Genomic DNA, 25,512 nt, shown 5'->3' on the forward strand with positions numbered 1-25,512 from the left:
CTTTTAATTTTCTTCATCTTTTCCCATTGCCTATGACACAACTCTTTGAATGTTCCATATTAAAATAACTATTAAGGGATTCAGGTTCTATTTAAATATCATAACATACACTATCCTGTCTTCCCACCTGGATTCATCTCTGAAACCATGACAAATGCATGGAGCAGCTATTTGAGCACCAGGACAGGAAATGGTACACAGTGGTTTGGGATGGCCCCAGCAGATGAAATACAACAGTCAGTGTGAGACTCCTGGATTTCTTTTTTTTTTTGAGACGGAGTCTCGCTCTGTCACCCAGGCTGGAGTACAGTGGCTGGATCTCAGCTCACTGCAAGCTCTGTCTCCCAGGTTTATGCCATTCTCCTGCCTCAGCCTCCCGAGTAGCTGGGACTACAGGCGCCCGCCACCTCACCCAGCTAGTTTTTTTTTGTATTTTTAGTAGAGACGGGGTTTCACCGTGTTAGCCAGGATGGTCTTGATCTCCTGACCTCGTGATCCGCCCGTCTCGGCCTCCCAAAGTGCTGGGATTACAGGCTTGAGCCACCGCGCCCGGCCGAGACTCCTGGATTTCTCAGTGTCCCCTGGCTGGGATCCAGCCATCCCCAAACCTGAAGTGGCACAAACCTGGAAACAAAAAGATGTCTAGAAAGTCCTCTTGTTCAGGATTGAAGATAGGAAAGGAAACTTCTTTGGTTCAAAGTGAAGGCTCAGTCCCCTGCACAAGCAGGTGGTTCACCCCTGGGTTCTTATCTCTCTCATACAAGCACCTCTCCCTGGGTTCACACTGATGGCCTATGAATGGAGACAGGGCTTCCTGCACCAGGTCACTCCACAGTCCCTATAACCTGAAGGGGTGCAGACCAGCACTGTTCATTCACAATATGATGTGAGCCTCATAGGAATCCCACTATCTAGTTACCACGTTAGACATACAAAGAGAAGAAGTAAATGAATTTAAATAATATATTTTATTTACTTAGTATATCAAGAGTATAATTTTCATATGTAATCTAAGTACAGTTATTTATGAGACATTTTTTATACCTTGCATGGCTACTGTTATGTTTTGAAGAATCTGTGGAGATTGTGTGACTGATGGAAATGTGAATGGGTTTCCTGTTGACAAGCGTGGGGCTGTGGTGGCTTTTTAAGTGTCAACTTGGATAGGCTGAAGGAGGGGTGGAAAGAATGATTTTTTTGCACAGGGTGTGGGGGATGTAGGTGGGCAGTGTCCATCCTGCAGCTCCCCCTGTGGGTGCATCTGTGGTCCCTGCATGGGGTGACGCTGCTCCTCATGCCCCGGGTTTCTGTGCGGGGAGATCTGACTCCAATTGTCCCTCAGAACCCAGACCACCTGGCAAGTCAGGCTCCCTTTTCATTCCATACAAATGCAAGAAACACTCAGATCTCCCTGGGCATGTGGATACTTACAATGCTAATTTAGGATGCTTTCCAGTGTACTGTGGCCTACTGAGTTTCCCGCATGGCCCCATATTGGGGATGGCTGGTGATCTTAATTTGGGTTTCCTGGAAGCAGACTCTGAGATGGGGAATTGCATGCACAGAGGATGTGAAAGGAGGTAAGGGAGGCAACACCGGGCAGGAGACCCTGATTCTCATTGAGGCCTCAGTGTTTCCTACAGGGAGCTGTGGAACTGGGAGGATTTTTAGGTCCTCCTGTATTGAGGCAGAGTCTTGAGATGTTGGCCTCAGGCAGTCATGAAACCTAACCTCGCTGAGGCAGGGCATAAACCTGGAGGAGTCTGTTTTCTGCCCCAGCTACCACGGGAGCCTGAGCTGAGCAGTTCTGGGGACTGATCTAGGACATTTGGGGCAAGGACTGGCCTGTCACCACCTATAGAAATCCAGAGCCAACTGTGGATGTCTACATCAGTCTGATATTCCATACAGGCCCTATTTTCCCAAGTCACAGCTGAGTCACCAAAACGCCAGTCCATCACATCACCCTAAATGAACTTCTGATGCACTTTCTGCAGACCCCGCCTGAAGCACTGGAGGGAGGGACAGGCTGGGGGCAGAGATTAAAGAAAATTGAACCAGATCCGCTTATGGCTTTGTTCATAGTACTCCTGGAATTAGAGAAAGAGGGTGACACAGATGGGGAAAGGGTTTGTGTCTCACTTCCTCATCTGCCTGTGTCACTGTGTGCAGTGCTGCTGTCCCACACCTGACAGTAATAGTCAGCCTCATCCCCGGCTTGGGCTCCATCGATGGTCAGGGTGGCCGTGTTCCCCGAGTTGGAGCCAGAGAATCGCTTAGGGATCCCAGAGGGCCGCTTGCTATCCTCATAGATGACCGGCACAGGGGCCTGCACTGGCTTCTGCTGGTACCAGTACACATTTTTCCTTCCAATATTGTTTCCCCCACAAGTGATCCTGGCCATCTGTCCCAGGGCCACTGACACTGAGAGTGGCTGAGTCAGCTCATAGGAGGCCACAGAGCCTGCAAGAAAAGGGGAGAGAATAGAATAGACTTGAAACTGAGGGGCTCAGCCCAAGAACGCCTTCCCACCTGCCTGGCCTGAGTTTCAGGAATAAAAGTGTCCTCAGGGGATCATGAGCACAGAAGAACAGTATGGGGACATTTCACCCCCAGCAGCCCCTCCCCCTGCAGCAGGATCATGAGCATCCTGCATACCACAGGCAGGGCCCTGCTGCGGTAACTGTCAGGCCAGGCTGGACCCAGAGCCTTGGGACTGGGCAGGTGCCTGGGACACTGAGGGCAGCACCTGTAAAGTGAGCAAGGAGGCTCAGAAGGAGAGTGGTCCAGGCCATGGCTTAGGCACCCCCGATGCTGCTTCCTGAGGCCCAGGCTGGGCAGGTTCCTCCCAGGCCTCTCTTATTCCCTTGCTGAAGAGAGCAGCCTGTGATGCAAATCAGCAGAGTCAGGGCGGCTGCTGGAGGAGATCTGTGGTTTCCAGAGAAGGGCTCAGCCCCAAAGGATGCAGAGAAGGGGAGGAGTGGCCTTGCACTCCCACCCTCAGCCTACAGTGTCTCCTTTACAAACTGGTTCCACAGCCTCTGCAGATATCTCCACACCACCCTGTGCTCAACCCCCCTCCTGGGCTCACTTGGTCATGGTACAGCTCACAGGTGACTTTGGGTGTTTTTCCTATGACATATGAAGCCCCTCGTATGGGATTGTCCCTGACTGTTGCAGGAGGTGGCCATAGAGTCACAGTGGTGACAGGGAAATTATCTGGGGTCCCCAGTCCCCTCCTCCATTCCATCCTGACTCAGGAGGGAGGTGGTGAATTTTGGTCTAGGCCTCTAGATGTGTGCTGATCATAAATAATTTGTGTCTGTGAGGAGATTTTGGGTGTAGGCCTAAATCCATTTTTGAAGACACTTTCCAGAACCTAATGCAAGGACCCTCTTTGTGCCCACTCTCCAGGTGACAGCACCTGCCTTGGATAGGTACAGGCCCCACCCCAGGGCACAGCTCCTCAGTGCTAGAGAAGAAAATTTCTTGGTTGCCAAGTGCACACGGAGTGTTGGAAGATCCATGGGATGCTCCAAGTTTCTGCGTTGGCTGTGAGCTCTAGGGCAGGTCATAGATGCTGTGCCCCAGTGTCCCCGGGGTGCTGTGAGGACCAGGGACAGATAAGGAGGTCAAGAAAATGTTTGCTCCATGAGAGAATGAGAGGGGTCAGCAAACTGCAAGACGCCTGGAAGTCAATGTTTATTATGACTAAGGCGTCTTCAGTTGCTGGGGAAAACAAATCAAGGGCTTAAAAACTTAATTAAGTCAACAGAAGGTTAATGAGCAACTATTTTGTGCCCCACAAGGAAATCTAGAGCTGTGACTTGGCAGCTTTCCCAGGAGAGAGATGGGAATGCCCAGGGACACTGGAGATGGGGTGCAGCCAGGGACGGAGAAGCTGCCATGTCTACAGGACAGGGGCTCCCAGGGCATAGGGCAGGGAGGGGGACATGTGTAACCTCAGGAAGGACAGTGTGTGTGACAGGGACAGCATTTTAGCACAACTGGGTGTGTGAGGAGAGGGTGTGTGGGGAAGTCAAGTGCCTGGACCTTTGTCAGGGAAATAGGAGCATCTACAAGAGCTGAAGATAAAATTTGATTCTAGAATTTTTACATCAGTGTCAAGGATGATACTCTAGAAAAAGAAGGACCTATTTCCCTCCAGGTGTAGGTCATGGTCGCTGACCCTCCCTGCACGTCAGCATCTCCTTGATGCCCAGGCCCACGCCATCCCCAGGTGGCTTTCCCAGGCGACTCTCTGCTGCCCCTCTGGTGGCTGCTCCATACTGGCTGCTGGAGGCTCAGGGGCCTCCTGGGTCCAGGCATAGGAACAGAACCTGATGCTCAGGTCCCTGATGCCTTGATCCATGGACTGCTGGCCCCAGGGGAGGAATCCCTCTTCTCTGTGTGGCCCCTGCCTGACTCAAGACCAGGTAGAAGGGGCTCAGCTTACCCATGAAAATACAAAAAATACAGAAAGAGTGAAAACAAACCCCCATCATATTGGAAAAGAGTAACCTGTAACAGGAGTGTGAGGGGAAGAGTGCTGTGTGGGGATCTGAGAGGACGGTGGCAACCTGAGGGGATCTGGGACCCAGACCAATCCATGTCTGATTTGATATTGTCTTGTAAGTGAGGAGCTGGGGGCAGGTGTGTGGTGCGGGCAGGTGTGCGGAGGGCAATTTCCTGGTTACGCTCAGCAATCTGGGAGGGGCTGAGCACACACACTCCCTGGTGGTCTCCAGGATGCACCTGCTGAGGCTGGGACTGATTAGACACAAGTGGGCTCAGCCCCGTCACTTGTTCCTGCTTACCTGGGGCTGAAGCCACTTAGAGTGCTGGTTAATCTGGTTCCACACTTCCTTCCCGGTGTCCATCATGCAGCCATGGGGAAATTAAGCTTCTGTTACTTCCATTGATCCTGGGTCACCATCAATGCACCAGCACAAGCAGGTTGATTGTTTTCTGGAAAGTTCTCTAGTAGTTTTCCTTTTGTTTCAGTTGTGCAGAGCTGACTGATGAGGCACCTGGCTTTCAGAGGCACATGCTTGCTACCAGGCTCTTACTCTAGAGGAAGACAGAGCCCTTGGCATAGCTGGGGTGTCTGCTGTGCCTGTGGGTAGGTAGGTGTTTGTAGAGAACAGGTTTTCTTGAATGTCACCATGCTTCACAGCACCTCCACACCATGGTATCACTAGGTCCTCACTGATTCTGCGATTCCTCCTGCTCTGGGCAAAACCTTCTGCTGCTAATTAACTTGCTTCCTCAGGCTGTTCCCTCAAAGTCACTTTGTGAACCTGAGTTTATTCCTCAGTTTGTTTTGAGAGGTAATAGCTATTAAAAGTCTCTCTCACCTTCACCCGTGTAATGGCTGTGATTGGCAGTGAAGGGCTTCCTCTTACAGAGCGTCTGCCAAGTGCTAGTGGCTGCGTGGTGGAGATTCGGTGCTGGAAATTCCATCTGCAGAATGAACAGCACCTTCAAGTTCCAAATCCATATATAGACACTGGTCACATACACGTCAGTGCCTAAGGTCATCATTGGCTGCTGTCTTCCCTCCAACGACTCAGTGCCCAAAAGTCATAATGCCCGTCCCTTTGATGGTTAAAACATAAAATGGACTCACCCCTGGAACAAGGTTCTGCACGCAATGAACATGGTCCAACTGTGCACCAGGAACTTGAGTTTTCCTGTGGAACTTTTTGCAAAATGCTTCATAAGCCTCAACTTCCAAGGAATGCTGTTGGATCAGAGAGAAATGGCAACCAAATGTGAACATGGGAAATTTCAGGGTCCTGAAAGGCAGGAAATTAAGCAACTATAAGAATCATTCTTGTGCAGCTGGAGAATATGATATGGTCTGCATAGAAGAGTGCTATTAATATTCTCACTTGTGATAGAGAGAGAGAGAAAGACGACTATGGCAGACTGTCCACAGTTATCCCACCTAGGGAGAGGGTCTGTATATATATGCGCTTGTGACAGTAATCTGTTAACTTTGATGTATACACATGATTTCACCAAAAAAGCAGTTGTACTCTTAAAGAAGGAAACAAAAAGACTGGGAGATTCCGAGTGAGGAAAGAAAGCCCAGTGAACCTGGCCCTGGGGCCTGGGATGAGAGATCCCTCCTGAAAGAGGGTGCCAGCCTCACCCTGTAGGACCTGTGCCTTGTGCCTGCAGCCCTGGGACATGGAGCAGAAGGGCAAGTCCTGCACTTGGAACCAAGGATTTCTTAGCGAGTGCCTCAGAAGGCAGCCCAGACTCCAAAGATAAAATCCAAGCTCTTAGGGAGCTGGAGACACACCCAGTCAGGTCAGACCTACGGGGGCAGGTGCTGGGAACTTGGAGACTGTGAAAGATCAGTGTTCCCTGAAGACAGTACCCAGGTGGGACCCAAGGTTGGGTCTGCACTTCCTCTGCAGTCTCTGTGAAATGTCAGGACAAGAAGGGCCTCGAGGCCCACAGGCGTTGGGTCTCCTGTCCTCCTTAGGCCTCAGGTGCCCCATTAGAATGTGGAGTCAACACATTTAGGAAAACAGAGGAGACACAGCCTCCACTAAGCTGCTTCTACCCAAGAAAAAGAGGAATTCCAGCAGGATTGCATCCTGTGAAACAGCTCTCTCCTTCCCTGTGTGATGTGTGATTACACATGGAGCCACGTGACACTATATGGATTCCTAAAGTCCTCATGTGTACTACAAACTTGTAAAAGGTCCTTGCAGCTTTTTAATGAGCTTCCACCTGTACAGGTTTTATTGAACACATGTAGGCCCTGAGAGTATGGAAAAGCTGTTCCAAATCTCCAGCCCTGCAGGGGCCAGGTTAGGACCAGAGAGGACACCTGACCCTGAGGCCTGACCTACAGCTGCTCAGAGGGCAGGTGAGAATGAGAACCAGGCCGAGGTGGGACAGTTGTGTTACAAGTCCCCATCTGTGTCACTGTGAGTCCCTGCCAGCTGCCCCCACTGCCACAATCTGAGGCACAGTAGTAGCTTGGTCCCCGGCCTGGGCATTGCTAATAGGGTGGCCATGTTCCCTAGTTTGTGGCCTAAAAATTAAGGAGAGGTCTCTGAGGGCTGGTTGCTGTTATACTAGAGGACCATCATTGAGGCCTGGCTTGGCTTCTGCTTTTTCCAAAATGCGTGTTTATTCTGAGGTTATCTCCAGAGCATATGATCGTGGTCATCTGTCCCAGGGCCACTGACACTGAGGGGAGCTGTCCCTGCATGTAGGAGGCACAGGGCTGGGCAGAGAGGAGGTTAGAGAGGGGTTGATGACAGAGACCCATTCCCAGAAGGTCCCAACACCGAGGCGGTGCCTGGTCTGAACTCAGGTTTTGGGCTGGCCATTTACGGAGCAATTTATTGAGTGGTTTAATGGAAGGTCTTTCACTGTTCGTAAAATGTCTTTTAAAACATTTCTACACTCTTGTCTTATAAAATTTCCACAGTGGAAATAACTAATGTTTCCTGTTCTCAATATAAAAATAGATTTCTCTTAGTGGTGCTAAAACTGAATTGGGTACCAAGATGTGGTTGACAGGATCCCAGGGTAGGCGGGGTCCAAGGAGTGCCATTTTAGTGCCTAAGACATGGTGGCTTGGTTACACTAATGCATAACTGAGCCAACAAAGAATCAGAATAACCAGACAAGATCATGGATGTGGTCTAGGTGGTCCTAGCGTCCCTAGACCTGAGGTAGGCGAGCAACCTCCTCATTGTTATTTTTCTAAATGAGCAGAAAACTCCATCAGAGAAAGACTGTGGGGGCTTCTGGGCCTCAGCCGGGGCTCTTCATGACTGTGGCCACAGAGCTCACCATAGGACACACGCTGCCAATGAGCTGAGTATTATCTGACCCCCAGTCCCAGGTGGCCTTTTGCCGTGGCCTCCCCATCACATGGCCGGGCTGTACCTGAGACCTGATGGATCAAGGCACAAATAAGTTCATGAAGAGGTGGCCAAATAGACATGGCTCAACTCCTGCCCCATGGCCATCCTCTCACCTTACAGCCTGGGCCTCCTGAGGGGCTCCCTAGGACCAGCTGCCTAGGAGGAGGTACTCAGGCTCAGGATACAGAGGTTTCTGCAGGACAGACAGCCATCCCTGCTGTGGACAGTGCTGGTATCCTACCTGGCCTCTGGGCTTCCCTGAACAGCAGTGGTGGAGGAACACTCTCCTTAAGGCAGAACTTAGAGCAGTGTACCTGGTTCATGTCATCTGCAAACAGAGATGGGCAGAGGTTCCTAATTCATGGGCTGTGACTCGGGGACTTGGAAGATGATCAAAGATGTTCAGGGACACAGGAAATACAATCAGAATATTGATCACAACTATGTCTGAGGGAGAGATGTGTGAGCAAGCAGAAAGCATAAGGATATTCATCTCCTATGTGAATATTTTGTAAAGTCTGACATGAGAAGGAGTTGATTTTGCTAAACAGGTTGGTAGGATGGGTGACTGCAGACACCTGGCAGTCTGCCCCAACCACTGCTGTCATTGCCCAATTGGCTCAATAACAAATGCTCCATGGTTGCAGAAAAGGAGGCTGTCCATGGGCTCATCAAAGTGGACTGCCACTCACTAGAGCTGACCTGGCTGTAGCTACTGCTGAGTGACCATCTGCCAACAGCAAAGACCAACAGGAAGATCCCTATAGGATGCCAGTTGATATTAATTTCATTAAAGCTGTCCCATCATGGCAGGGATAGCTCTTTGCTCTTGCCAGAATAGACACTTAGTATAGATAGGGATTTGGTTTCTTTGACTGCAGTGCTTCTGCCAAACCTTTTATCTCTGGATTACAGAATGCTTCACCCACCATGATGGCATTCCACAGGGGGCTTTGACCAAGGAACTCAAATCACAGCAAATAAACAGCAACCACGGGCCCATCCTCATGGCATTCAAGTGTCTTACCATCTTCACCAATATTCTGTGGCATCTGGCTTATATGAATGGCTTAGTGTCTGCTTGAAGACTAAGTTACTGTGGCAGCAGGATGGCAAAAACATGTAGAGTTGGGCAATGTCTGGGGATGGGGCAGGCACTGTACAGCAGTGCCCAGGATGCACTATTTCTCCCACAGTCAGGATCCATGAGTCCAGGAATCAAGGAAGAAATTGTAGTGGCTCCACTCAAAAACATCCTTAGTGATCCATTAGCAAAATTTAATGTCCTCCCCAACAACCTCAGGCTCTGTGAGTCTAGAGTCTTAGTTGCACTGAGAAATGCTTCTTCCAAGAGTAAAACAACAACTGCATTGAACTGAGAGCTAAAAGTTTCCCCTGTCACTATGGGGTTTTCATGCCTGCATGGATGTCCCGCTATGTCTGCCTTTCCACTCATACTCGCCATTCACAACTCAAACTATGGGCAAGGAAACACAGGACAGTCTGGCCCTGCCAGGCCCAAATCCACTCCTGGCTCATTCCTGTAAAGTCTGCCCAGAGAAGTGGAGGGAAAGGCAGCTTAGGGATCTCCTAACCAGGTGAACTCTGCCAGACCTGCTTAGGGGTTGGTCCACAGCCGTCCTGGGGCTGGAGGGAGAGGATAAAATAGATGAAGAAGGGGTTTGTGTCTCACTTCCCCATCTGCCAGTGTCACTGTGCTATGATTACCACTGCTGTCTGTTGAGTAACAGTAATAGCTTCATCCTCCACCTGGGCCCCACTGATAGTCAAGGTGGCCACTGTCCCTGAGCTGGAGCCAGAGAATCTCTCAGGGATCCCAGAGGGCCGTTTGCTGTCCTCATAGATGATCAGCACAGGGGACTGGCCTGGCTTCTGCTGGTACCAATAAGCATATTTTTCTGGCAATGCATCTCCAGAGCAGGTGATCCTGGCCGTCTGTCCTGGGGACACTGACACCGAGGGTGGCTGTGTCAGCTCATAGGAGGCTGCAGAGCCTGCAAGGAAAACAGGAGAGGGGGCTTGAAGATGAAGAGCCCATTCCCAGGGGTCCCACCCTGAGGCTGTGTCTGGGCTTAGCACAGGGTTCAAGGCAGGGCCAACTTGGGGTCTATGGGGACTGAGCCTGGGTCAGGGCCTAGGAGCAGCACCTGTGCAGAAAGTGAGGAGGGGGAGTAGGAGAGGAATCCAGGCCATGGTGAGACACCCAGAGCTCTGCCTCCTGAGCCCACAGCACAGCTGGGCTCCCTAGGCTTCTCTTATTCCTTCCCAGGCCCTATGGGGCAGTAAGTGCTTGTTGTTCATGCAAATTTCTATCTTCTGGGACTCCTCATCGAAAGATGTCACTCAAACTAGCTGTGGGGGCAGCACAGGTGACTGAAGAAGTTGGGTCTTTGGTCAGAAAATTATCGTCAACCTCTGAGGCCTGTGATCACAGTCACCTTCCTGGGGACTGGCCATATGACACTGTCCCAAACCTCTCTGACCTGTGGTCTGTCCTGGGCCATGCTCAGCAGGGCTGCAGGCCTTTTAGGAACCTGGCATGGGGCTGAGTTGGGCCCTGCTGAGAGATCATTGATGATGCCTGACTCAGCAACAGGTGGACCAGAGAGCCACTATATTCCCCCTCCTTCATCTCCTCTCTGGGTCCACCACAATTGCTTAGTCCCATTCTGGTCATTTCATCTAAATAACGTACTGTGTCATCAGGATACTTGTTAATTATTTCAGTAGGAGCAGATGGGTCATTTAAGCAACCACACACCCTGTGGCGTCATCGGCACATCTGCTCTCATTTCAGCCAGGTGCTGCTCCTTCTAGGCCATTCCCCATCCTCACATAGACCAGCCATTGCCATTCTCAGCTCTTCCATTATTTATTTATTTTTTATTTATTTATTTATTTCTATGATTATTTTATGTAAACTTGTAAAAGGCACCAGAAAATCATCGGGGTTCTCAGTCCAGTGTGGTTTTCTGGTGCTTTTTACAAGTTTACATGAAATATTGACGGGAAATTCAGCTTTAGGCCCAGTGGTCTCTGCAAACATCCCAGGGACATGGCCTTTGCACAGAGTGTGAGTTCTGGATGATGGGTGGTGCCTGGTCTCTGCAATGCGGCAGACTCTGTCACTGAGCCAAGGACAGCCTCGCGGTCAGAGCTGTGGCCTGAGGCAGGTGAGAATCCCCTTCCCTCCGGAAAGCATCTCCTCCAGGAGGCTGGGGATGCCGCATCCAGAAACCAGGGGCCTGAGCGTACCACCCCACCCACCTGAGACTCCGCTGAGCGCAGGGGCTGCCCCCTGAGTCAGAGTCAGCCTGGACCTGGAAGGAGAGGCAGAGGGAGGAGGGATCGGGTGTCCCCGAAAGTGCCCAGGATAGAGGGTTCACCTCCCCAGGACACTGCTGGAGAGGGAGGGGCAAGGCCCTGAGAGTGGCAGGAAGCTCAGGTGGCCATCCTGGGTGAAGGACTCGAGCCCTGGGAGCCCCATTCTCTCACGCTGGGCCCCCTCCTAGAGCACCTCGACCTTGGAGCATCTTCCAGGGAATCCCAGCACTGTGGGAGCTGCCCAGGCTGGCACCTGGGCCCAGGCACCTCCAGCTGCATTTCCCAGGTGAGGCTCTCATTGTGCCCTGGCTTCTGTCAGTGTCCTGGGTGATGCTGTGTGAGTCTGACCCTCAGAACATAGTCACTGTAGCCAGAAGCAATAGGATGGACTGTCTTGACTTCCAGTCCTGGGACTGAACCTTGGACGCTTGTAGACCTCCCAGGGCTGCCTACCCCTAAGCTCCACTGGGGCAGCCCCAGTCTCTGTCCCGGCTGCTCCTGGCTGCAGCTCTGCTGCCCCCTGCTGGTGGACGAGACCGAGCCCAGGAGAACTTTTCTCCTCCCGGTGACCCCACAGTACCTGCCACCTGGGAGGGTGGGGACAAAGGAGTCCAGCCTCACTTTGAGCCAGTGTGATCCACTGTGGTTTTCTCAGGTCAGCACAGAAAGGTCGTGTATATGGTTTCAGGAAGGTGGGGAGGTGCAATTCCCATAATGGAGTCTTGTGCTGAAATGTTCTTTGGTCCATGGTTTTTGATTGCAGACTGAAGACTGTAGGGTAAGCTGTAGCTCTTCTGTGATAAAGATGAAAGTCCAGAGAAATGCAGTGACCCCTCATGGGGACCCTCAATTCCTAAATATATGGGAACTAAGACTGATGCCCCCTTTCTATAAGAAAAGCTGCGTTGAATTTGAGAACACCTGATTTTTCTATCACTAAACCTTAGTTGTGTACTTAAGTCATTGTCATCATCATCGCCATCTTTTTCTATGACTATTATTATTTTTTTCATCATACACTGTTCACAATTTGTGGTGGGAGGATTTCCACACTATCCTTGTCTGTCGTTTTGAGAAAATTGTGAGTATCTTGCTAATATTTCTGGGAACATGCATTCCCACACTAGAAAATGCCCCCAGAGATGGACAGGACTCCACCAACCACCAACCTGTGTCCAGTCTCTGAGAGTCACTTATTCTATCTTTGACTAACAGATTCTTTCTTTGTCTTTTTGGATTTTTTTTTAAGAAAAGTTTCTAAAAATGACTTTTCAAAAAAAATACAATCAATGAATATGTTCCTTGTTTTTCTTTCCCTTTCTCTGTCTCTGTTTTTGATTTTTTTAAAAAATGATTCCGTTCTATCTTCATGCTGGCTTAAGTGATGGTTAATTTTAAGTGGCACATTGACTAGGATGTGGTTCCAGGTTGATTTTGTCCAATACAAATATAGAAGTTTATGTGAAGATATTCTCCAGATGTGACTCACATTTAACTCAGTAGATTTTGTATAAGCAGATTACTCATCACAATGTGGTGGGCCTCATTCATGAGTAGAAAGTGTATACAGCAGGCCAGGCCTGGTGGCTCACACCTGTAATCCCAGCACTCTGGGAGGCCAAGGAGGCAGGAGGATCACTTGAGGCCAGGAGTTCAAGACCAGCCTGGTCATCATGGAGAAACTTGATCTCTAATAAAAATACAAAAATTAGATGGGTGTGATGGCGCACACCTGTAATCCCAGCTACCTGGGAGGATGAGGAACAAGAATTGCCTGAAGCTGGGAGGCAGCGATTGCAGTGAGCTGAAATCTCATTGCTGTGACCCAGCCTGGATGACAGAGTGAGACTCTGTCTCAAAAAAAAAAAAAAAAAAGAAAAAAAGGAAAGTGTTTAGAGCAAACACTGAGGATTTCTTAAATCCTGTCTTGCTGAATTCAGGTTCAGGACTGCAACATCAACTCTTACCTGAATTTCCAGCCTTCAGCCTACCCAAGAGATTTTTATCCTTGTCAGACATGACAATCCTATGAACCAATTTCTTCTTTTAAGTTTCTTTCTCTCTGTCTCGATATATACACATACATGCATACCTCACAGCCTCAAACTCCTGTGCTCAATCAATACGCCTGCCTCAGTCTCCCAAAGTGCTGAAACAGAATGATGAGTTATCAAAATGGCCTCAATCATGGCCTGCATCTGCCTCTGCCTAGGGGTGTCTTGAGGGAGGACATGTGGGATGATGAGATTTGCAAGGGGGAGAGTCAACATTCTCAGGGCCAGTGAGAGGACATAGGGCTTCTCACTCTGAGTCCTTGAGGAGGAAGGGGAGGGGTATGTTTTGGCCTCATTTCTTTGTCTGTGTCACTATGGCTCACCCATCCTCACCATCAAACATGTGGCTGTCTCCACAGTGATATTTGGCCTCATCCTCAGATTGGAGGTTGAAGATAATTAAGTAGCATTCAGCCCCAGAGCTGGAGCCCAATAAGTGATTGGGGATCCTGTTCCCCTTGCTGTGGCTGCCATCACTCTTAACCTTCGTTATACACTGGGAGGAGGGGGACCTCCCTGGTCTCTGTTGATACCGTTCAGTGGTGTAGGTGCTGTGCTCACTGCTGAGGGTGCAGGTGAGCTTGGCCGAGGCTGACAGCAAGGCAGATGCAGACGGGGGCTGGGTCAGCACAGACAGAGCACAGAGACCTGGAAACATAGAAGTTCATGAATGATGCTGAATGCACAGGAGAACTGGAAAGAATGCCCCTGAGGACCCGTACTAGGGGGAAATAACAGTGAAAGGGTTTCCCTGAGTTCCCTGGATGCTCCGACCTGTGGGGAAAATGAAGGGCAGGAGGTAGAAGGAGACACAGGCCATGATGGGAGGCACTTCTGAGAGCTCTGACCGTGGCTGCCCAGTGTAGCCTGGACACAACCAGCTCCTATCTTATCCTCTTCTTGAAGCTCAAGAAGGGAGGAACATTGAATCCAAATCTATTCTCTATTCCCCAGCATGTCTGAGCTCATAGTTGAGCTCTGGGGCTGATGGCCTCAGGGTAGTCATTTCTCGAGGTCACAAGAAGGGCCGGGTTGGTGTCAGGAGTGGAGAGTGGATTGTACTGAAAAGACTGGACCTGAAAGGAAACATCAGTCACACCCTTTGCATGTGAGCTCTACTGGGGGACTTGGAGTTATTAGGGTCCCCAAACCATACACCCACAGTGCCTCCTGCTGTCCACAGGAGGAATGCCATCCACCATGTATCACTAGATTATGCAAAACAACTACTTATGAGACCTTAATATATTCAGAGTCTTTGGTGAATGTTTTATAGGCACAACCTTGACCAGATATTTATAATAACCCTTCCTCAGCCCTACGCTTACGGCATAACCTCTCCTCAAGTTTACTGATGTCAGAACCAACATTGAAAGGTTACACAATGACAGAAGTGAGTGGAGTCGAGATTCCATGCAGAGCCTAAACTTCAGCTTCTTCCTGCCCTGCTTCCTTTCTTCCCATGAGTCTCCTCCTCCCACCTCATCCCAGACTCATGGGAAGAATCTTGACTCCACTTCACATGTCAATTATGTTTATTAAATTAAAAGACTTCAGTATCTAGTGTTACAGCTGTCCTAATTCAACAGCCTTGACCTTCTTAGAAATAAAATCCTGATCCCAAATTTTTCTGGGGATATGGCTGGCACAAGGAGCCAAGCAGACATCTGGATGTCCCAATGTCACTGCTGACACATGCGCCTTTGTTATCTGTCATGGAGGGAACAGAGGAAGTGTCCCTACCTCTGTCTACAGAATCCATGGAAGACAATGCACATGATTAAAAAAGAGAGGGTTGTGATCTTTTAGTTTAATAAACATAATTGATAAGAAAGTATTCCTTAATTAATATTCTAAGTATATGTATTAGTTTTCAGACCTAGGATGGGTGAGGCTGTGATGAAACTAATTCACTCACAACATGATGGTGTAGTATAAATAGAAAAGACATGTGAAGCCCTGTGATGATCTCAGAGACAGACGGAAGTCTCTATGTGCTGACTCCTTGGAGTTGGTCTAAAGAGGTAACTGAGATAAGATGAGGCCACAGGTCACCAATACGCCTGCTCCTGTACTTGGAGGAGCACATCACTTGCAGTTCCTCCATACACTTACCAACGTATGAACCCACTTCTCCTGTCACTGGGCATCTCAGGGTCTCCTCCCAGGACCGTGCTGGCCACTCATGCAGGCCAGTTCTGATGCCTTTTCTTGTGGGTCCTGATGCAGCTTTGGATGTAACTCGCTAAGACTGTCCTGGGAGATGGACACATCACCAGAATGTGCTCCAGGAGAATTACAGAAAAACCACTTTGTCTTGTCCAGATTCTCTGTGATGCACATTACTCTCCCAGTTGCATCTCTAGAACTGACCTGGCTTGTGAATTCCTGATTGTGAGAAGAAGCACCCAGTTCTGCAGAAACTGTGAAGGTGATCTGCCCAAAGTAAACAATCAGTTTGTGACCTGTGACCATGCACAGTGGGCAGTGTGGAGGTTGGGATGGCCATGTGGGGACTGCCAGTCGATAGAGCAGGTCTTGTGTCACTGAGGGGAAGAGACCTTGGGGAAAGAGAGCAGGGGCATCTCCCACTGTTTCCTGTGGGTCAGTCCACTGAGGCAGAAAGGGGAGTTGAATAAGATCTTAAGATGCAAAGACCACAGCAGAGCTGGGGCTCAGGACAGGCAGGACCTGCAGCTTTAGGAGAGATGCTGATAAGCCTAGTGTCCCAGGGAGACACTGTCAGGGAAGCAGCTGCATTTAGCCCCACCCACTGGAGAAAGGAGATTCTTGATTCCATAAATCAAGAATTTCCAGCTTGGCTGGGAGCCCATGGAAGCAACTGTTATGCATGTGTCAGGGATTTGCTCACTCTGGTGATGGCCAGAGAGCATGGGTGGATCAGATATTCAGGGAATACTGATAGCTGGCTAATTACGAAGGTTCAAGGACATTCATAATTCTCCTTGGTTCACTTCCTCTGGAACCAGCCTGGGCATCTACTCGGGATGATGGGGAGGGTAAAGAGCCCTGCCTTAAAAAGCAGAGGATGGCCGGGCGCGGTGGCTCAAGCCTGTAATCCCAGCACTTTGGGAGGCCGAGACGGGCGGGTCACGAGGTCAGGAGATTGAGACCATCCTGGCTAACACGGTGAAACCCCGTCTCTACTAAAAAAATACAAAAAAAAAAACTAGCCGGGCGAGGTGGCGGGCGCCTGTAGTCCCAGCTACTCGGGAGGCTGAGGCAGGAGAATGGCGTAAACCCGGGAGGCGGAGCTTGCAGTGAGCTGAGATCCAGCCAATGCACTCCAGCCTGGGCGATAAAGTGAGACTCCATCTCAAAAAAAAAAAAAAAAAAAAAAAAAGCAGAGGATGAAGTCTCCTATGTCAGCATGAAAAGAACAAGAAAGACAGCATGAAAAGCTGCCCCTCAGGGTGAAGGAGAGAGAAGACATTTTTCAGATGGCCGGGTCTTTCTGGGCTGCTGTTAATGCACCAGAGAACTTGGTGGTGCACATCCAACCTGCACAGCCCCAAGGGGAAGGTCAAGCCGTGACAGAGACAATGTTACAAATTTACATTGTAGCGCCACCCCCCCCCCCCCCCCCCGCCCAAATTGATATTGAAGTCCTCAGCCCCAGGACCTCAAAATGGGATCTTATATGGGAATAGGGTGGTTACAGATGTAATGGTTAACATGACATCATACTGAAGTGGGGTGGGCTCCCAATCCAACAGGACTGGTGTTGTTATAAAAGGAAGAAACAGCCGAATGCAGTGACTCACGCCTGTAATCCCAATACTTCCGGAGGCCGAGGTGGGTGGATCACCTGAGGTCAGGAGTTTGAGACCAGCCTGGCCAACATGGTGAAACCCCATCTCTACTAAAAATATGAAAATTAGCTGGGGGTGGTGGCGGGCACCTGTAATCCCCACTACTCAGGAGGCTGAGGCAGGAGAATCACTTGAACCGGGAGGCGGAGGTTGCAGTGAGCCGAGATTGCACCACTGCACTCCAGTCTGGGCGACAGAGCAAGACTCCATCTCAAAAAGAAAAGCAACAACAACAACAAAAAATGAGGAAACATGGTCAGAGACACACATAGGGAAAATGCCATATGAACATGGAGGCAGAGATTGGGGTGTTCACCTACAAGACAGGGAAGAGCACATCCTTCCAGAAGCACCTGAAGCCAGGGAGATGCACAGAACAGGCCCTCGTTCAGCCTCAGAAGAAACCAACCCTGCCAACACCTTGATCTCAGATTCTAACATCACCTACAGATTAGTGGAGAAGACATTTCTTTTCTCTGAGCATCCAGTCTGTGCTACTTTATTATGGTAATCCTGGCAAAATAACACAGATGCCCCTAGGAACGCTGTGTTCAGGGAACCCCCTGCAGAGCTGGGCTGTTTGCAGATACTTTGGTCTCCATCATCACAACCCTTTTGGTAGGGGCCTCCCTGTCCTGTGTTTTCCTCCCCTACAGTGCCCGAATTTCCTCTCAAGGAACCTGTCCCAACCCCACAGGCAGCAAATAGTGTCTTCTGTGACCCTAGACACCTCCCTCCCATGCCTGCCCGCTCAGGGCCCTGGCGGGATTTCTGATCAGACTCACAGGCCTCTGTCAAGGTTGTGGCTGTCAGCTGAGGAATGAGGCCCGGGGCAGGGAGGGATGGCCCAGGACCATGGGGCCAGAAAACCTTGAACACCCTTCAGATGAGCTCAGCAGCCTTTCCCCGCCTGGCTGGCTACGCCTCCTCCTCATGGATGAAGTTGCAATCCTTGGTTCTGCGGACTCCCCCACTTTCCTCCCTGGCTGACTTCACCTGAAAACAGCTTCTGAGACATTGGGGGAGTTGGCAGGAGAACACCTGGGGATGCTCACCTCAGCTCCTGGGCCTCTATTTTAAATCATTTTAATCTCTTTCGTTTCGAACAATCTGAAACCCTCGGCACTGCCTTTCCTCCATCTGAGGTCTAATTTTCATGAGCAAGGTCGGTAATGATTGCGGTCAACTAAGGAGCACTTGAATGTGTTACGCCCTGTATTAAGCACTTTATGAATATGATTCAATTACATCCCTGCAGCTTTGTTAAGAAAAAAAGCTTGCTTTCTCTCTCCCAATGATCTCTGCACAGGCCAGCCTCCCTTCGCCTTCTCTCATGAGTGGGGACAGTGTGAGGCCCTCACTAGATGCAGATACCCAATCTTGATCTTTCCAGCCATCAGAAGCATGACCCCAATAAACCCTTTTTTTTCCTTTACAAACTATCCAGCTTCCGGTATGGTTTATAGCAACACAAAAGATACGAAGACACCAGGAGAGGAGGGAGCGTTCACCCGTGCTTCTCAGAAGGTTTCTTCCTTAGGTGAGTCTTACCTGTGCCTGAGTGAGGAGGGTGAATAGGAGCTAAGCCCTCAAAATGTCCTTGGAGGACCAGCAGCATCAGCCTCACCTGGAAGCTGCTAGACATGGAGAATCTGGGGCCATACCCAGACATGCCGAGGGTACAGCTGTATGTTAACCAAAACCCTCAGGGGATTTGTGTGCCCAGTGAAATTCCAGAAGCTGTGGTTTAAACCGCAGTGGAAAGTCTCACTTTCTCTGCTTTTGACAACGTGCTCTTGTCTCCTACAAGCCCTTCTAAGAACGCCTGGGTTTGGTGCTTTACTTCCCTGGTCTCATCAAACTGAGCTTGATTCCAGTGCTAGACTCTAATGATGTGCAAGAAGTGTTTTAAGAGCAGACAATTTTAAAATCCATACGAGTGGTGTGCTGGGAAAGGGACAAGATCTCAGTGAGATGTCCAGAGAGAAATGGGTAGTTCATATCTTGTTCTCTCTCAGCTCCCATTAGTATGGAATTTCCTTATTTCTCAAACATATGATCTCTGTGTTTCAGCCTCCATCTGTTTTTCTCTTTGACTGAAACGTTTCCTGTGTGTGACCCCACTGCTCACACAATACCTGCCTAAATTCTAGTCATCCTTTCAGACACCTGTACTCAAGACTTGCCAAGGAAGAGGTTTCTGGCCACCAGAATATTTGAAAATACAAAATTGTAACCTTTTAGCATTTCTCAGTAAGTAACCTAAGAGTTGGGTGTGGGATATCCAGATACTTTGCATGGAATAACATCCCCTGTAACTTCTGTACCCCAAATCTTATTGTGTGTGATGCTCTAACAAGACTAGAAAAAACAACCAAAGAAAATGTTTCCTTGAAAGAAAACATTTGATCTGACCGTTGAGACAATCATGTGATTTTTTTCTTCGTTTTCTCCTCATCGTCACTGGCATTTGTTAGGCTTTTTCCTTTTTTTTTTTTTTTTTTTTTTTTGAGATGGAGTCTTGCTCTGTCACCCAGGCTGGAGTGCAGTGGTGCTACCTTGACTCACTGCAAGCTCCGCCTCCTGGGTTCACGCCATTCTCCTGCCTCAGCCTCCTGAGTAGCTGGGACTACAGGAGCCTGCCACCATGCCCAGCTAATTTTTTTATATTTTTAGTAGAGACGGTGTTTCATCATGTTAGCCAGGATGGTCTCGATCTCCTGATCTTGTGATCTGCCCACCTCGGCCTCCCAAAGTTCTGGCATTACAGGCGTGAGCCACTGCACCTGGCCTTGTTAGGTTTTGATGATAGCCATTCCAGCAGTGGTGAGACGATATCTCATTTGGGTTTTAACTTGCATTTCCCTGATTATTAATAGTCACCTTAAACACATACCTGTTTGCCATTTGTGTGTCTTCTTTAGAGAAAAGTCTGTTCAGGTCCTTTGCCCATTTTAAAATGATTTTTTAATGCTAGTGAGTTGTTTTAGAGCCTTGTCCTCTTTTCTAACACTGGATATTATGCCTTTTCAGATGAACAGGATATTAGAACCTGTTCACATGAATACCCTCTCCCATTCTAAGGGCTGTCTTCAATCTGTCATTTGCTTTGCAGAAGCATTTTAGTTGAATAAACTCCCATTTGTCTATTTTTGTTTTTGTTGTCGGTTCTTTTGAAGTCTTAGTCATAAAACTTTTGTGTAGCCCAAAGTCCTGAAGAATTTTATCTATGTTCCCTTCTAGTTGTTTTATAGCTTCAGGTCTTATACTTAGGTTTGTAATCCTTGTTGGGCTGATTTTTTATTTGGAGAGAGATGGGTTCTACTTTCATTGTTCTGCATGTGGATGTCCACTTTTTCTCAGCACTGCCTATTGGAAATGGTGTCCTTTCTCCAACGTATGTTCTTGATATCTTTGTTGAAAATCAATTGGTTGTCAATACATGGTTATGTTTCCGGGTTCTCTGTTCTATTATTCGGAGTGTCTTATTTTATGGCATTACTATGCTGTTTTTGGTTACTGTAGCTTGTAGTATATTTTGAATCAGGTGGTGTGATGTCTTAAGCTTTGTTGTTTTTGGCTATACAGGGTATTTTGTGGTTCCATACAAATTTTAGACTTTTTTTTTTTCTATTCCTGTGAAGAAAGTCATTAGTATGTTTTTAGGGATTGCATTGAGTCTGTAGAATGCTTTGGGTTGTAGTTTGTTTTTCTTAGTACTCTATAAATAGAGCTCTACTGCCTCCTGCTTGCATTGCTCCTAATAAGAAATCTACTTTTATCATTATGTTGTTCACTGAATCTAACACGTATTTTCTCTCTGGCTACTTTGAAGAGCATTTCTTTATCATATTTTTTTTTCCAATTTGATGATGTTGAGTGTTGTTTTCTTTATGTGTGTGTGTGTTTTTTCTGTGTGTGTGTATGTGTGTGTTTGTGTGTGTGTGGGGGATCTGCTCAGGTTTTTGGAACAGTGCGTTTATGATTTTAACAAAACTTAGAACACTTTGGTCACGATTTACATTGTTTTTCTATCCTTTCTCTTCCCCCAACAATCTTGTCTCCTTTTATGCCTCTAATTATAGTATCATGGCAATTTGATGAAGTCCAATATTCACACATACTCTATTTACCTTTTATATCTTTTCTTTTTTGTGTGTGCTTTTTTGGGGGGATGGCTTCCATTGCTACATTATTAAGTTTATTCAACTACTCTTTCACAGCATCTAATCTGTAATCAAGCTCATTAAGTATATTTTTTGTCAGACACATTTTAGGGATCATTTCTAAAAGTTTAACTTGGGTCTTTATGTCTTCTTTGTCTCTACTTAACCTGGTAAATCCATCCTCTACCCTCATGAAGAAGTAGAACATAGTTATAAGAATTTCTGTTGCTGGGTGTGGTGGCTCTTGCCTGTAATCCCAGCACTTTGGGAGGCCGAGGTGGGCAGATGACTTGAGGCCAGGAGTTCAAGAGCAGCCTGGCCAACATGGTGAAATCCTGTCTCTACTAAAAATACAAAAATTAGCTGGGCATGGTGGTGGGTGCCTGCTCAGGAGGCTGAGGCAGGAGAATTGCTTGAACCTGGGAGGCAGAGGTTGCAGTGAGCTGAGATCATGCCCTTGCACTCCAGTCTGGGCAACAAGAGTAAAACTCGGTCTCAAAAAAAAAAAAAAAAGTTTCTGTTGTGTGTTCCTGCCTACAAAGTTTATTGTCTGTGAAATTTCAAGGTCACTTTGGATTGATTAATTTTTCTGTTTCTTATAGCGTATATTTTCTTGTTTCCTTGTAGGAAATGTTGATTGAATGCAGACTGTGTAAGTTTTTCCTTGTTGGATTCAGAATATTCTTACATTTCTTTCTCTGTTTTAATCTTTTATTTTTGGATTCAGTAAAAGTATTGAAACTGTTTGAACCTTTGTTGTGGGATCAGGAGGACCAGAGAGAGACCTCGGGGTGTATACAGGAGGATATCTTTATTGAGTGCACTCAGACTACCCAGCAGACTTAACATCCAAAGACTGAGCCCAGAACAAAGACAGCAGTTGACTTTTATACACACTCTAAAAAGAGGTGGGCTAGGTTGAAAAAGGCTTACAGTGGTGTCAAAGCAGGGACACAGAGGCAGGACAAAAACAGTTAATCACATTGGAACAGGTTCATAACTCAGGATCACACATGACCATTTCTATGCAACCCAGATGCCCATTATCTAGGTTTGCCTAGTGCCTAGCATGGCTTATTCCATGGCCTTTACTATGGTGCCCAGGTGGCCCGCTCAGATGGCTTATGACCCTCACTTCCCTGCTTAGATAAAACAGAATACTTGAAGTCACCAGTTACACAGAACAGGAATTTATAAACTCATACCATAAAACAAAAGAAAATTTGTTTTTCTTCTTCTTATGTTGAAGGAGTGCTGGGAGAGTCTCCAGAGCACATTCCTTTGTGTTCCAGCTTCTTAGATAGTATTATCAAGACTTTCCCTGGGTCTGGGCTCTGCCCATTGCTGCCTTTGTGACACGTCAGCCTAATACAGGAAAGCTTATTTCTTTCTCTTTTTAATTTTATTTTTCTTCATTTCTTTAATTTCCTGCCTCACCTTCTTCACCTTGCATCTACATTTTCTTAGTAGAGACCAGAGCAGCCTTATGTGTAGGCTGATATTTTCCCAAGTTCCAAGGCAAAGCTCTTCTGAGGACTCAACCTCATGCCCTAATACAAATGACTCTTAATACTTAGAATGTTAAGAGAATGCATGTTTGTGATCTTGTCGCTTTGCTGCATCTAGAATTCAGGAGCCAGTTAGTTTGGTGGTTCTCGGCTCCTCATGAAGTTGCAGCCAAGATGTCCAGCTGGACTGAATTCAGAGGCCAGAGCAGGCGGCCAGGTTTATCCTAAGGGCATTACCACGGTTTCTACTCTCTTCGCAGATGTAGATGAGCTCTGGGGAAAAGGAGACAGTGAAGTGTAAGGTCCCCAGTCTTCATCCTCCATGCAAGCACCATTTCTTACTCTTTCCAAGGCCCTGGATTTTAAGGGGCAATGATTTTGTATTTCAAAGAAAATTAAATCTTTGAGAAAACTACCATCCGAAAAAGAATCTTAACATGTTTTGCTGCTGCTTGGGCTGCAGTGAGGACAGATTGCAGCAAATGCTTCTGATTTCTCTGTCTGGTCCCCTTTGTGGGCACACACATCCTGGAGAGTTTAAATGAGATTGGTGGCTCCTTCAACATCAGTGGCGCCTTGGGTTTGCTCCTGGTGCTAATAGAACATGGAACAGAAAAGCAGGTGACACCTCCTTAGGACCAGGGGTTTGCTTCTACCTGGAAGTGCCTGGACTCCTGGAGAGTTCAGGGGCTTCTCCACAGGATCCAAAGGAAAGGATGGAGGCTCCTGGCTCCACAATCATCCCCTATGGGATCGAAGGCGTGTCACAGTACTCACTATGAAAGGCTTCCCTGTTCAGAACATGAGGATGCCTTGGAGCTGAGGTGTGAGGGTCTCAGTTAAACATGGGCAGTTCAGAGAAATAATCCAGGGCATTTGGGCCACAGAGTAGAGGCACTGCCTTAGGTTCAGTGACAGTACAACAGGAAATTCAGGGACCACGACCACTCAGTGGCTGTCTCTTGCTACTGTCCTTCTGGCCAGTCATCTTGAGCCAAGACACATCCAGTGCAAACAATACCAGGACAGCCCGGTCCCACCAGCCCAAAATTCCCTCCTAACCCATGCTTTGCAGAACCTGCTTGGAGGGTTGGAGAAAAGGGCAACTTGGAGGGCTCAGATCCATTCATACTTCATCAGCCCTGCTCATGGCTGTGTCCACAGTCCTGCTGGGCCTGGAGGAAGAGGGTGACACAGACAGTGAAGGTGTATTTGTCTAAATTCCTCATCTGCCTGTGTCACTGTGGGATGAGTGATGCCACTGTGGGATGAGTACCACTGCTGTCTGGTGATAGAAAGTAATAGTTGGCTTCATCTTCAACCTGAGTCCCAGTGATGGTCAGGATGGCCTTCTTCTCTGATTGGGAGCCAGAGAATTTGTCTGGGATCCCTGAGGGACAGTTGTTACCACAGATGATCCCTACTAGGGTTCAGCCTGGCTTCTGCTGGCACCAGTTTGTGTAGTAGTTTTCTATGCCATCTCCCTGGCAGGTGATCCTGGCCATCTGTAACAAGGCCACAGACACCGCAGACTCCTGAGCCAGCTCGGAGGAAACCACGGAGCCTGCAAGAGAGGACAGAAGAGGTGACTCTTAGGATGAGAATCTTACTCCCACAGCCCCACACCCTGCATCACCCCCTGCGCTGAGCTGAATGTCAGGGCCAGGCTGATTATTGGTCCTGTGGGGGCTGAGCTCTGGGAGGCAGCACCTGTGCAGAGAGTGAGGAGGGTGAGCAGGGGAGGGGTCCAGGCCATGGTGGAAATGCCCCAGAGCTCTGCCTCTGAGTCCACAGCTGCGGAGGGACCCCCAGGTCTCTTTTATTGTAGGAAGGGGAGGCTCTTTATGCAAATCTACTTTCTATATTCTTGTGTCTTTGTTAGATGAACAAAGCCTGGTGAACAGGGGATGCAAATCTGTTCTCTATTTCCTAAAGCATTTGCCCCAGTTCTTGTCTGAGCCCTGAGCCTGAGGGCCTTCTCAGGGTAATTTCTCAAGAGCAGAAAGGCCAGGTGAATTTCAGGATTTTACCCAATAGAAGGGGCTTCAGAGGAAGCCACAGTTACACCCTTTGCACTTGAGCACCGTCAGGGAACTGGGACTAATTATGGTCCTCAGACCAAGGTTCACAGTAGCCCTGGTGCCCATAAAATGCCATTTTCCATAAATCACCAGATCACTCAGAATGACTATGTATAAGCCCTTAACATATGCCAGATGCATTGGTGATTGTTTTACAAGCGGGACCTCAAGAAGGCTTTCATAATGTGGAATAGGATGATGCAAAGCCCTATGCTTAAGGCCCGGTCTTTACTAGAAAACTAGTATTGGGAGGTTACATGTTTTCCCCAAACAGATCTTTGAGGAATCCTGCAGATGCCAAAGACCTGCAGGCCTAAGAGCAGACACTTATTTTCTCACAGTTTAGAAGCTGGGGAGTCAAGATAAAGGTGTTTATAGGTTTGTTTCCCCTGAGGCCTCTCTCCTTGGCTTGCAGGTCGCTGCCTCCTTGCTGTGTCCTCACATGCTCTTTCCTCTGCCTGCTCATCTCTGGTGTCTCATTTCTGTGTATGTAAATTTTTATTAGCCTGGGTTAATAATTTTTATATCAGCCTGGCAGATTCTGTCACTGATCCAAGGACAGCCCTGTGGTCAGAGCTGTGACCTGAGGCAGGTGAGAATAATCCCCTTTCCTCTGAAGAGTGTCTC

At 48.3% G+C, this 25,512-nt stretch overlaps 3 gene segments (V, D, J or C); all 3 read right to left on the minus strand.

The window, feature by feature from the left end:
* The window catches only part of LOC112633758, a 72,418-nt gene extending 62,277 nt beyond the window's left edge, over positions 1-10,141 (minus strand). Inside the window, 2 exon segments of the V gene segment in view lie at positions 9,669-9,913; positions 10,067-10,141. Coding sequence covers positions 9,669-9,913; positions 10,067-10,112 — 291 coding nt within the window.
* The window catches only part of LOC112633745, a 674,114-nt gene that overhangs the window by 202,956 nt on the left and 445,646 nt on the right, over positions 1-25,512 (minus strand).
* Positions 1,781-2,908, minus strand: LOC112633757. The segment is given in 2 exon segments: positions 1,781-2,463; positions 2,750-2,908. Coding segments are annotated over 2 exon segments (363 nt in total).

This window comes from Theropithecus gelada, chromosome 10 (assembly GCF_003255815.1).
Source record: "Theropithecus gelada isolate Dixy chromosome 10, Tgel_1.0, whole genome shotgun sequence".
NCBI classification, from domain to species: domain Eukaryota; kingdom Metazoa; phylum Chordata; class Mammalia; order Primates; family Cercopithecidae; genus Theropithecus; species Theropithecus gelada.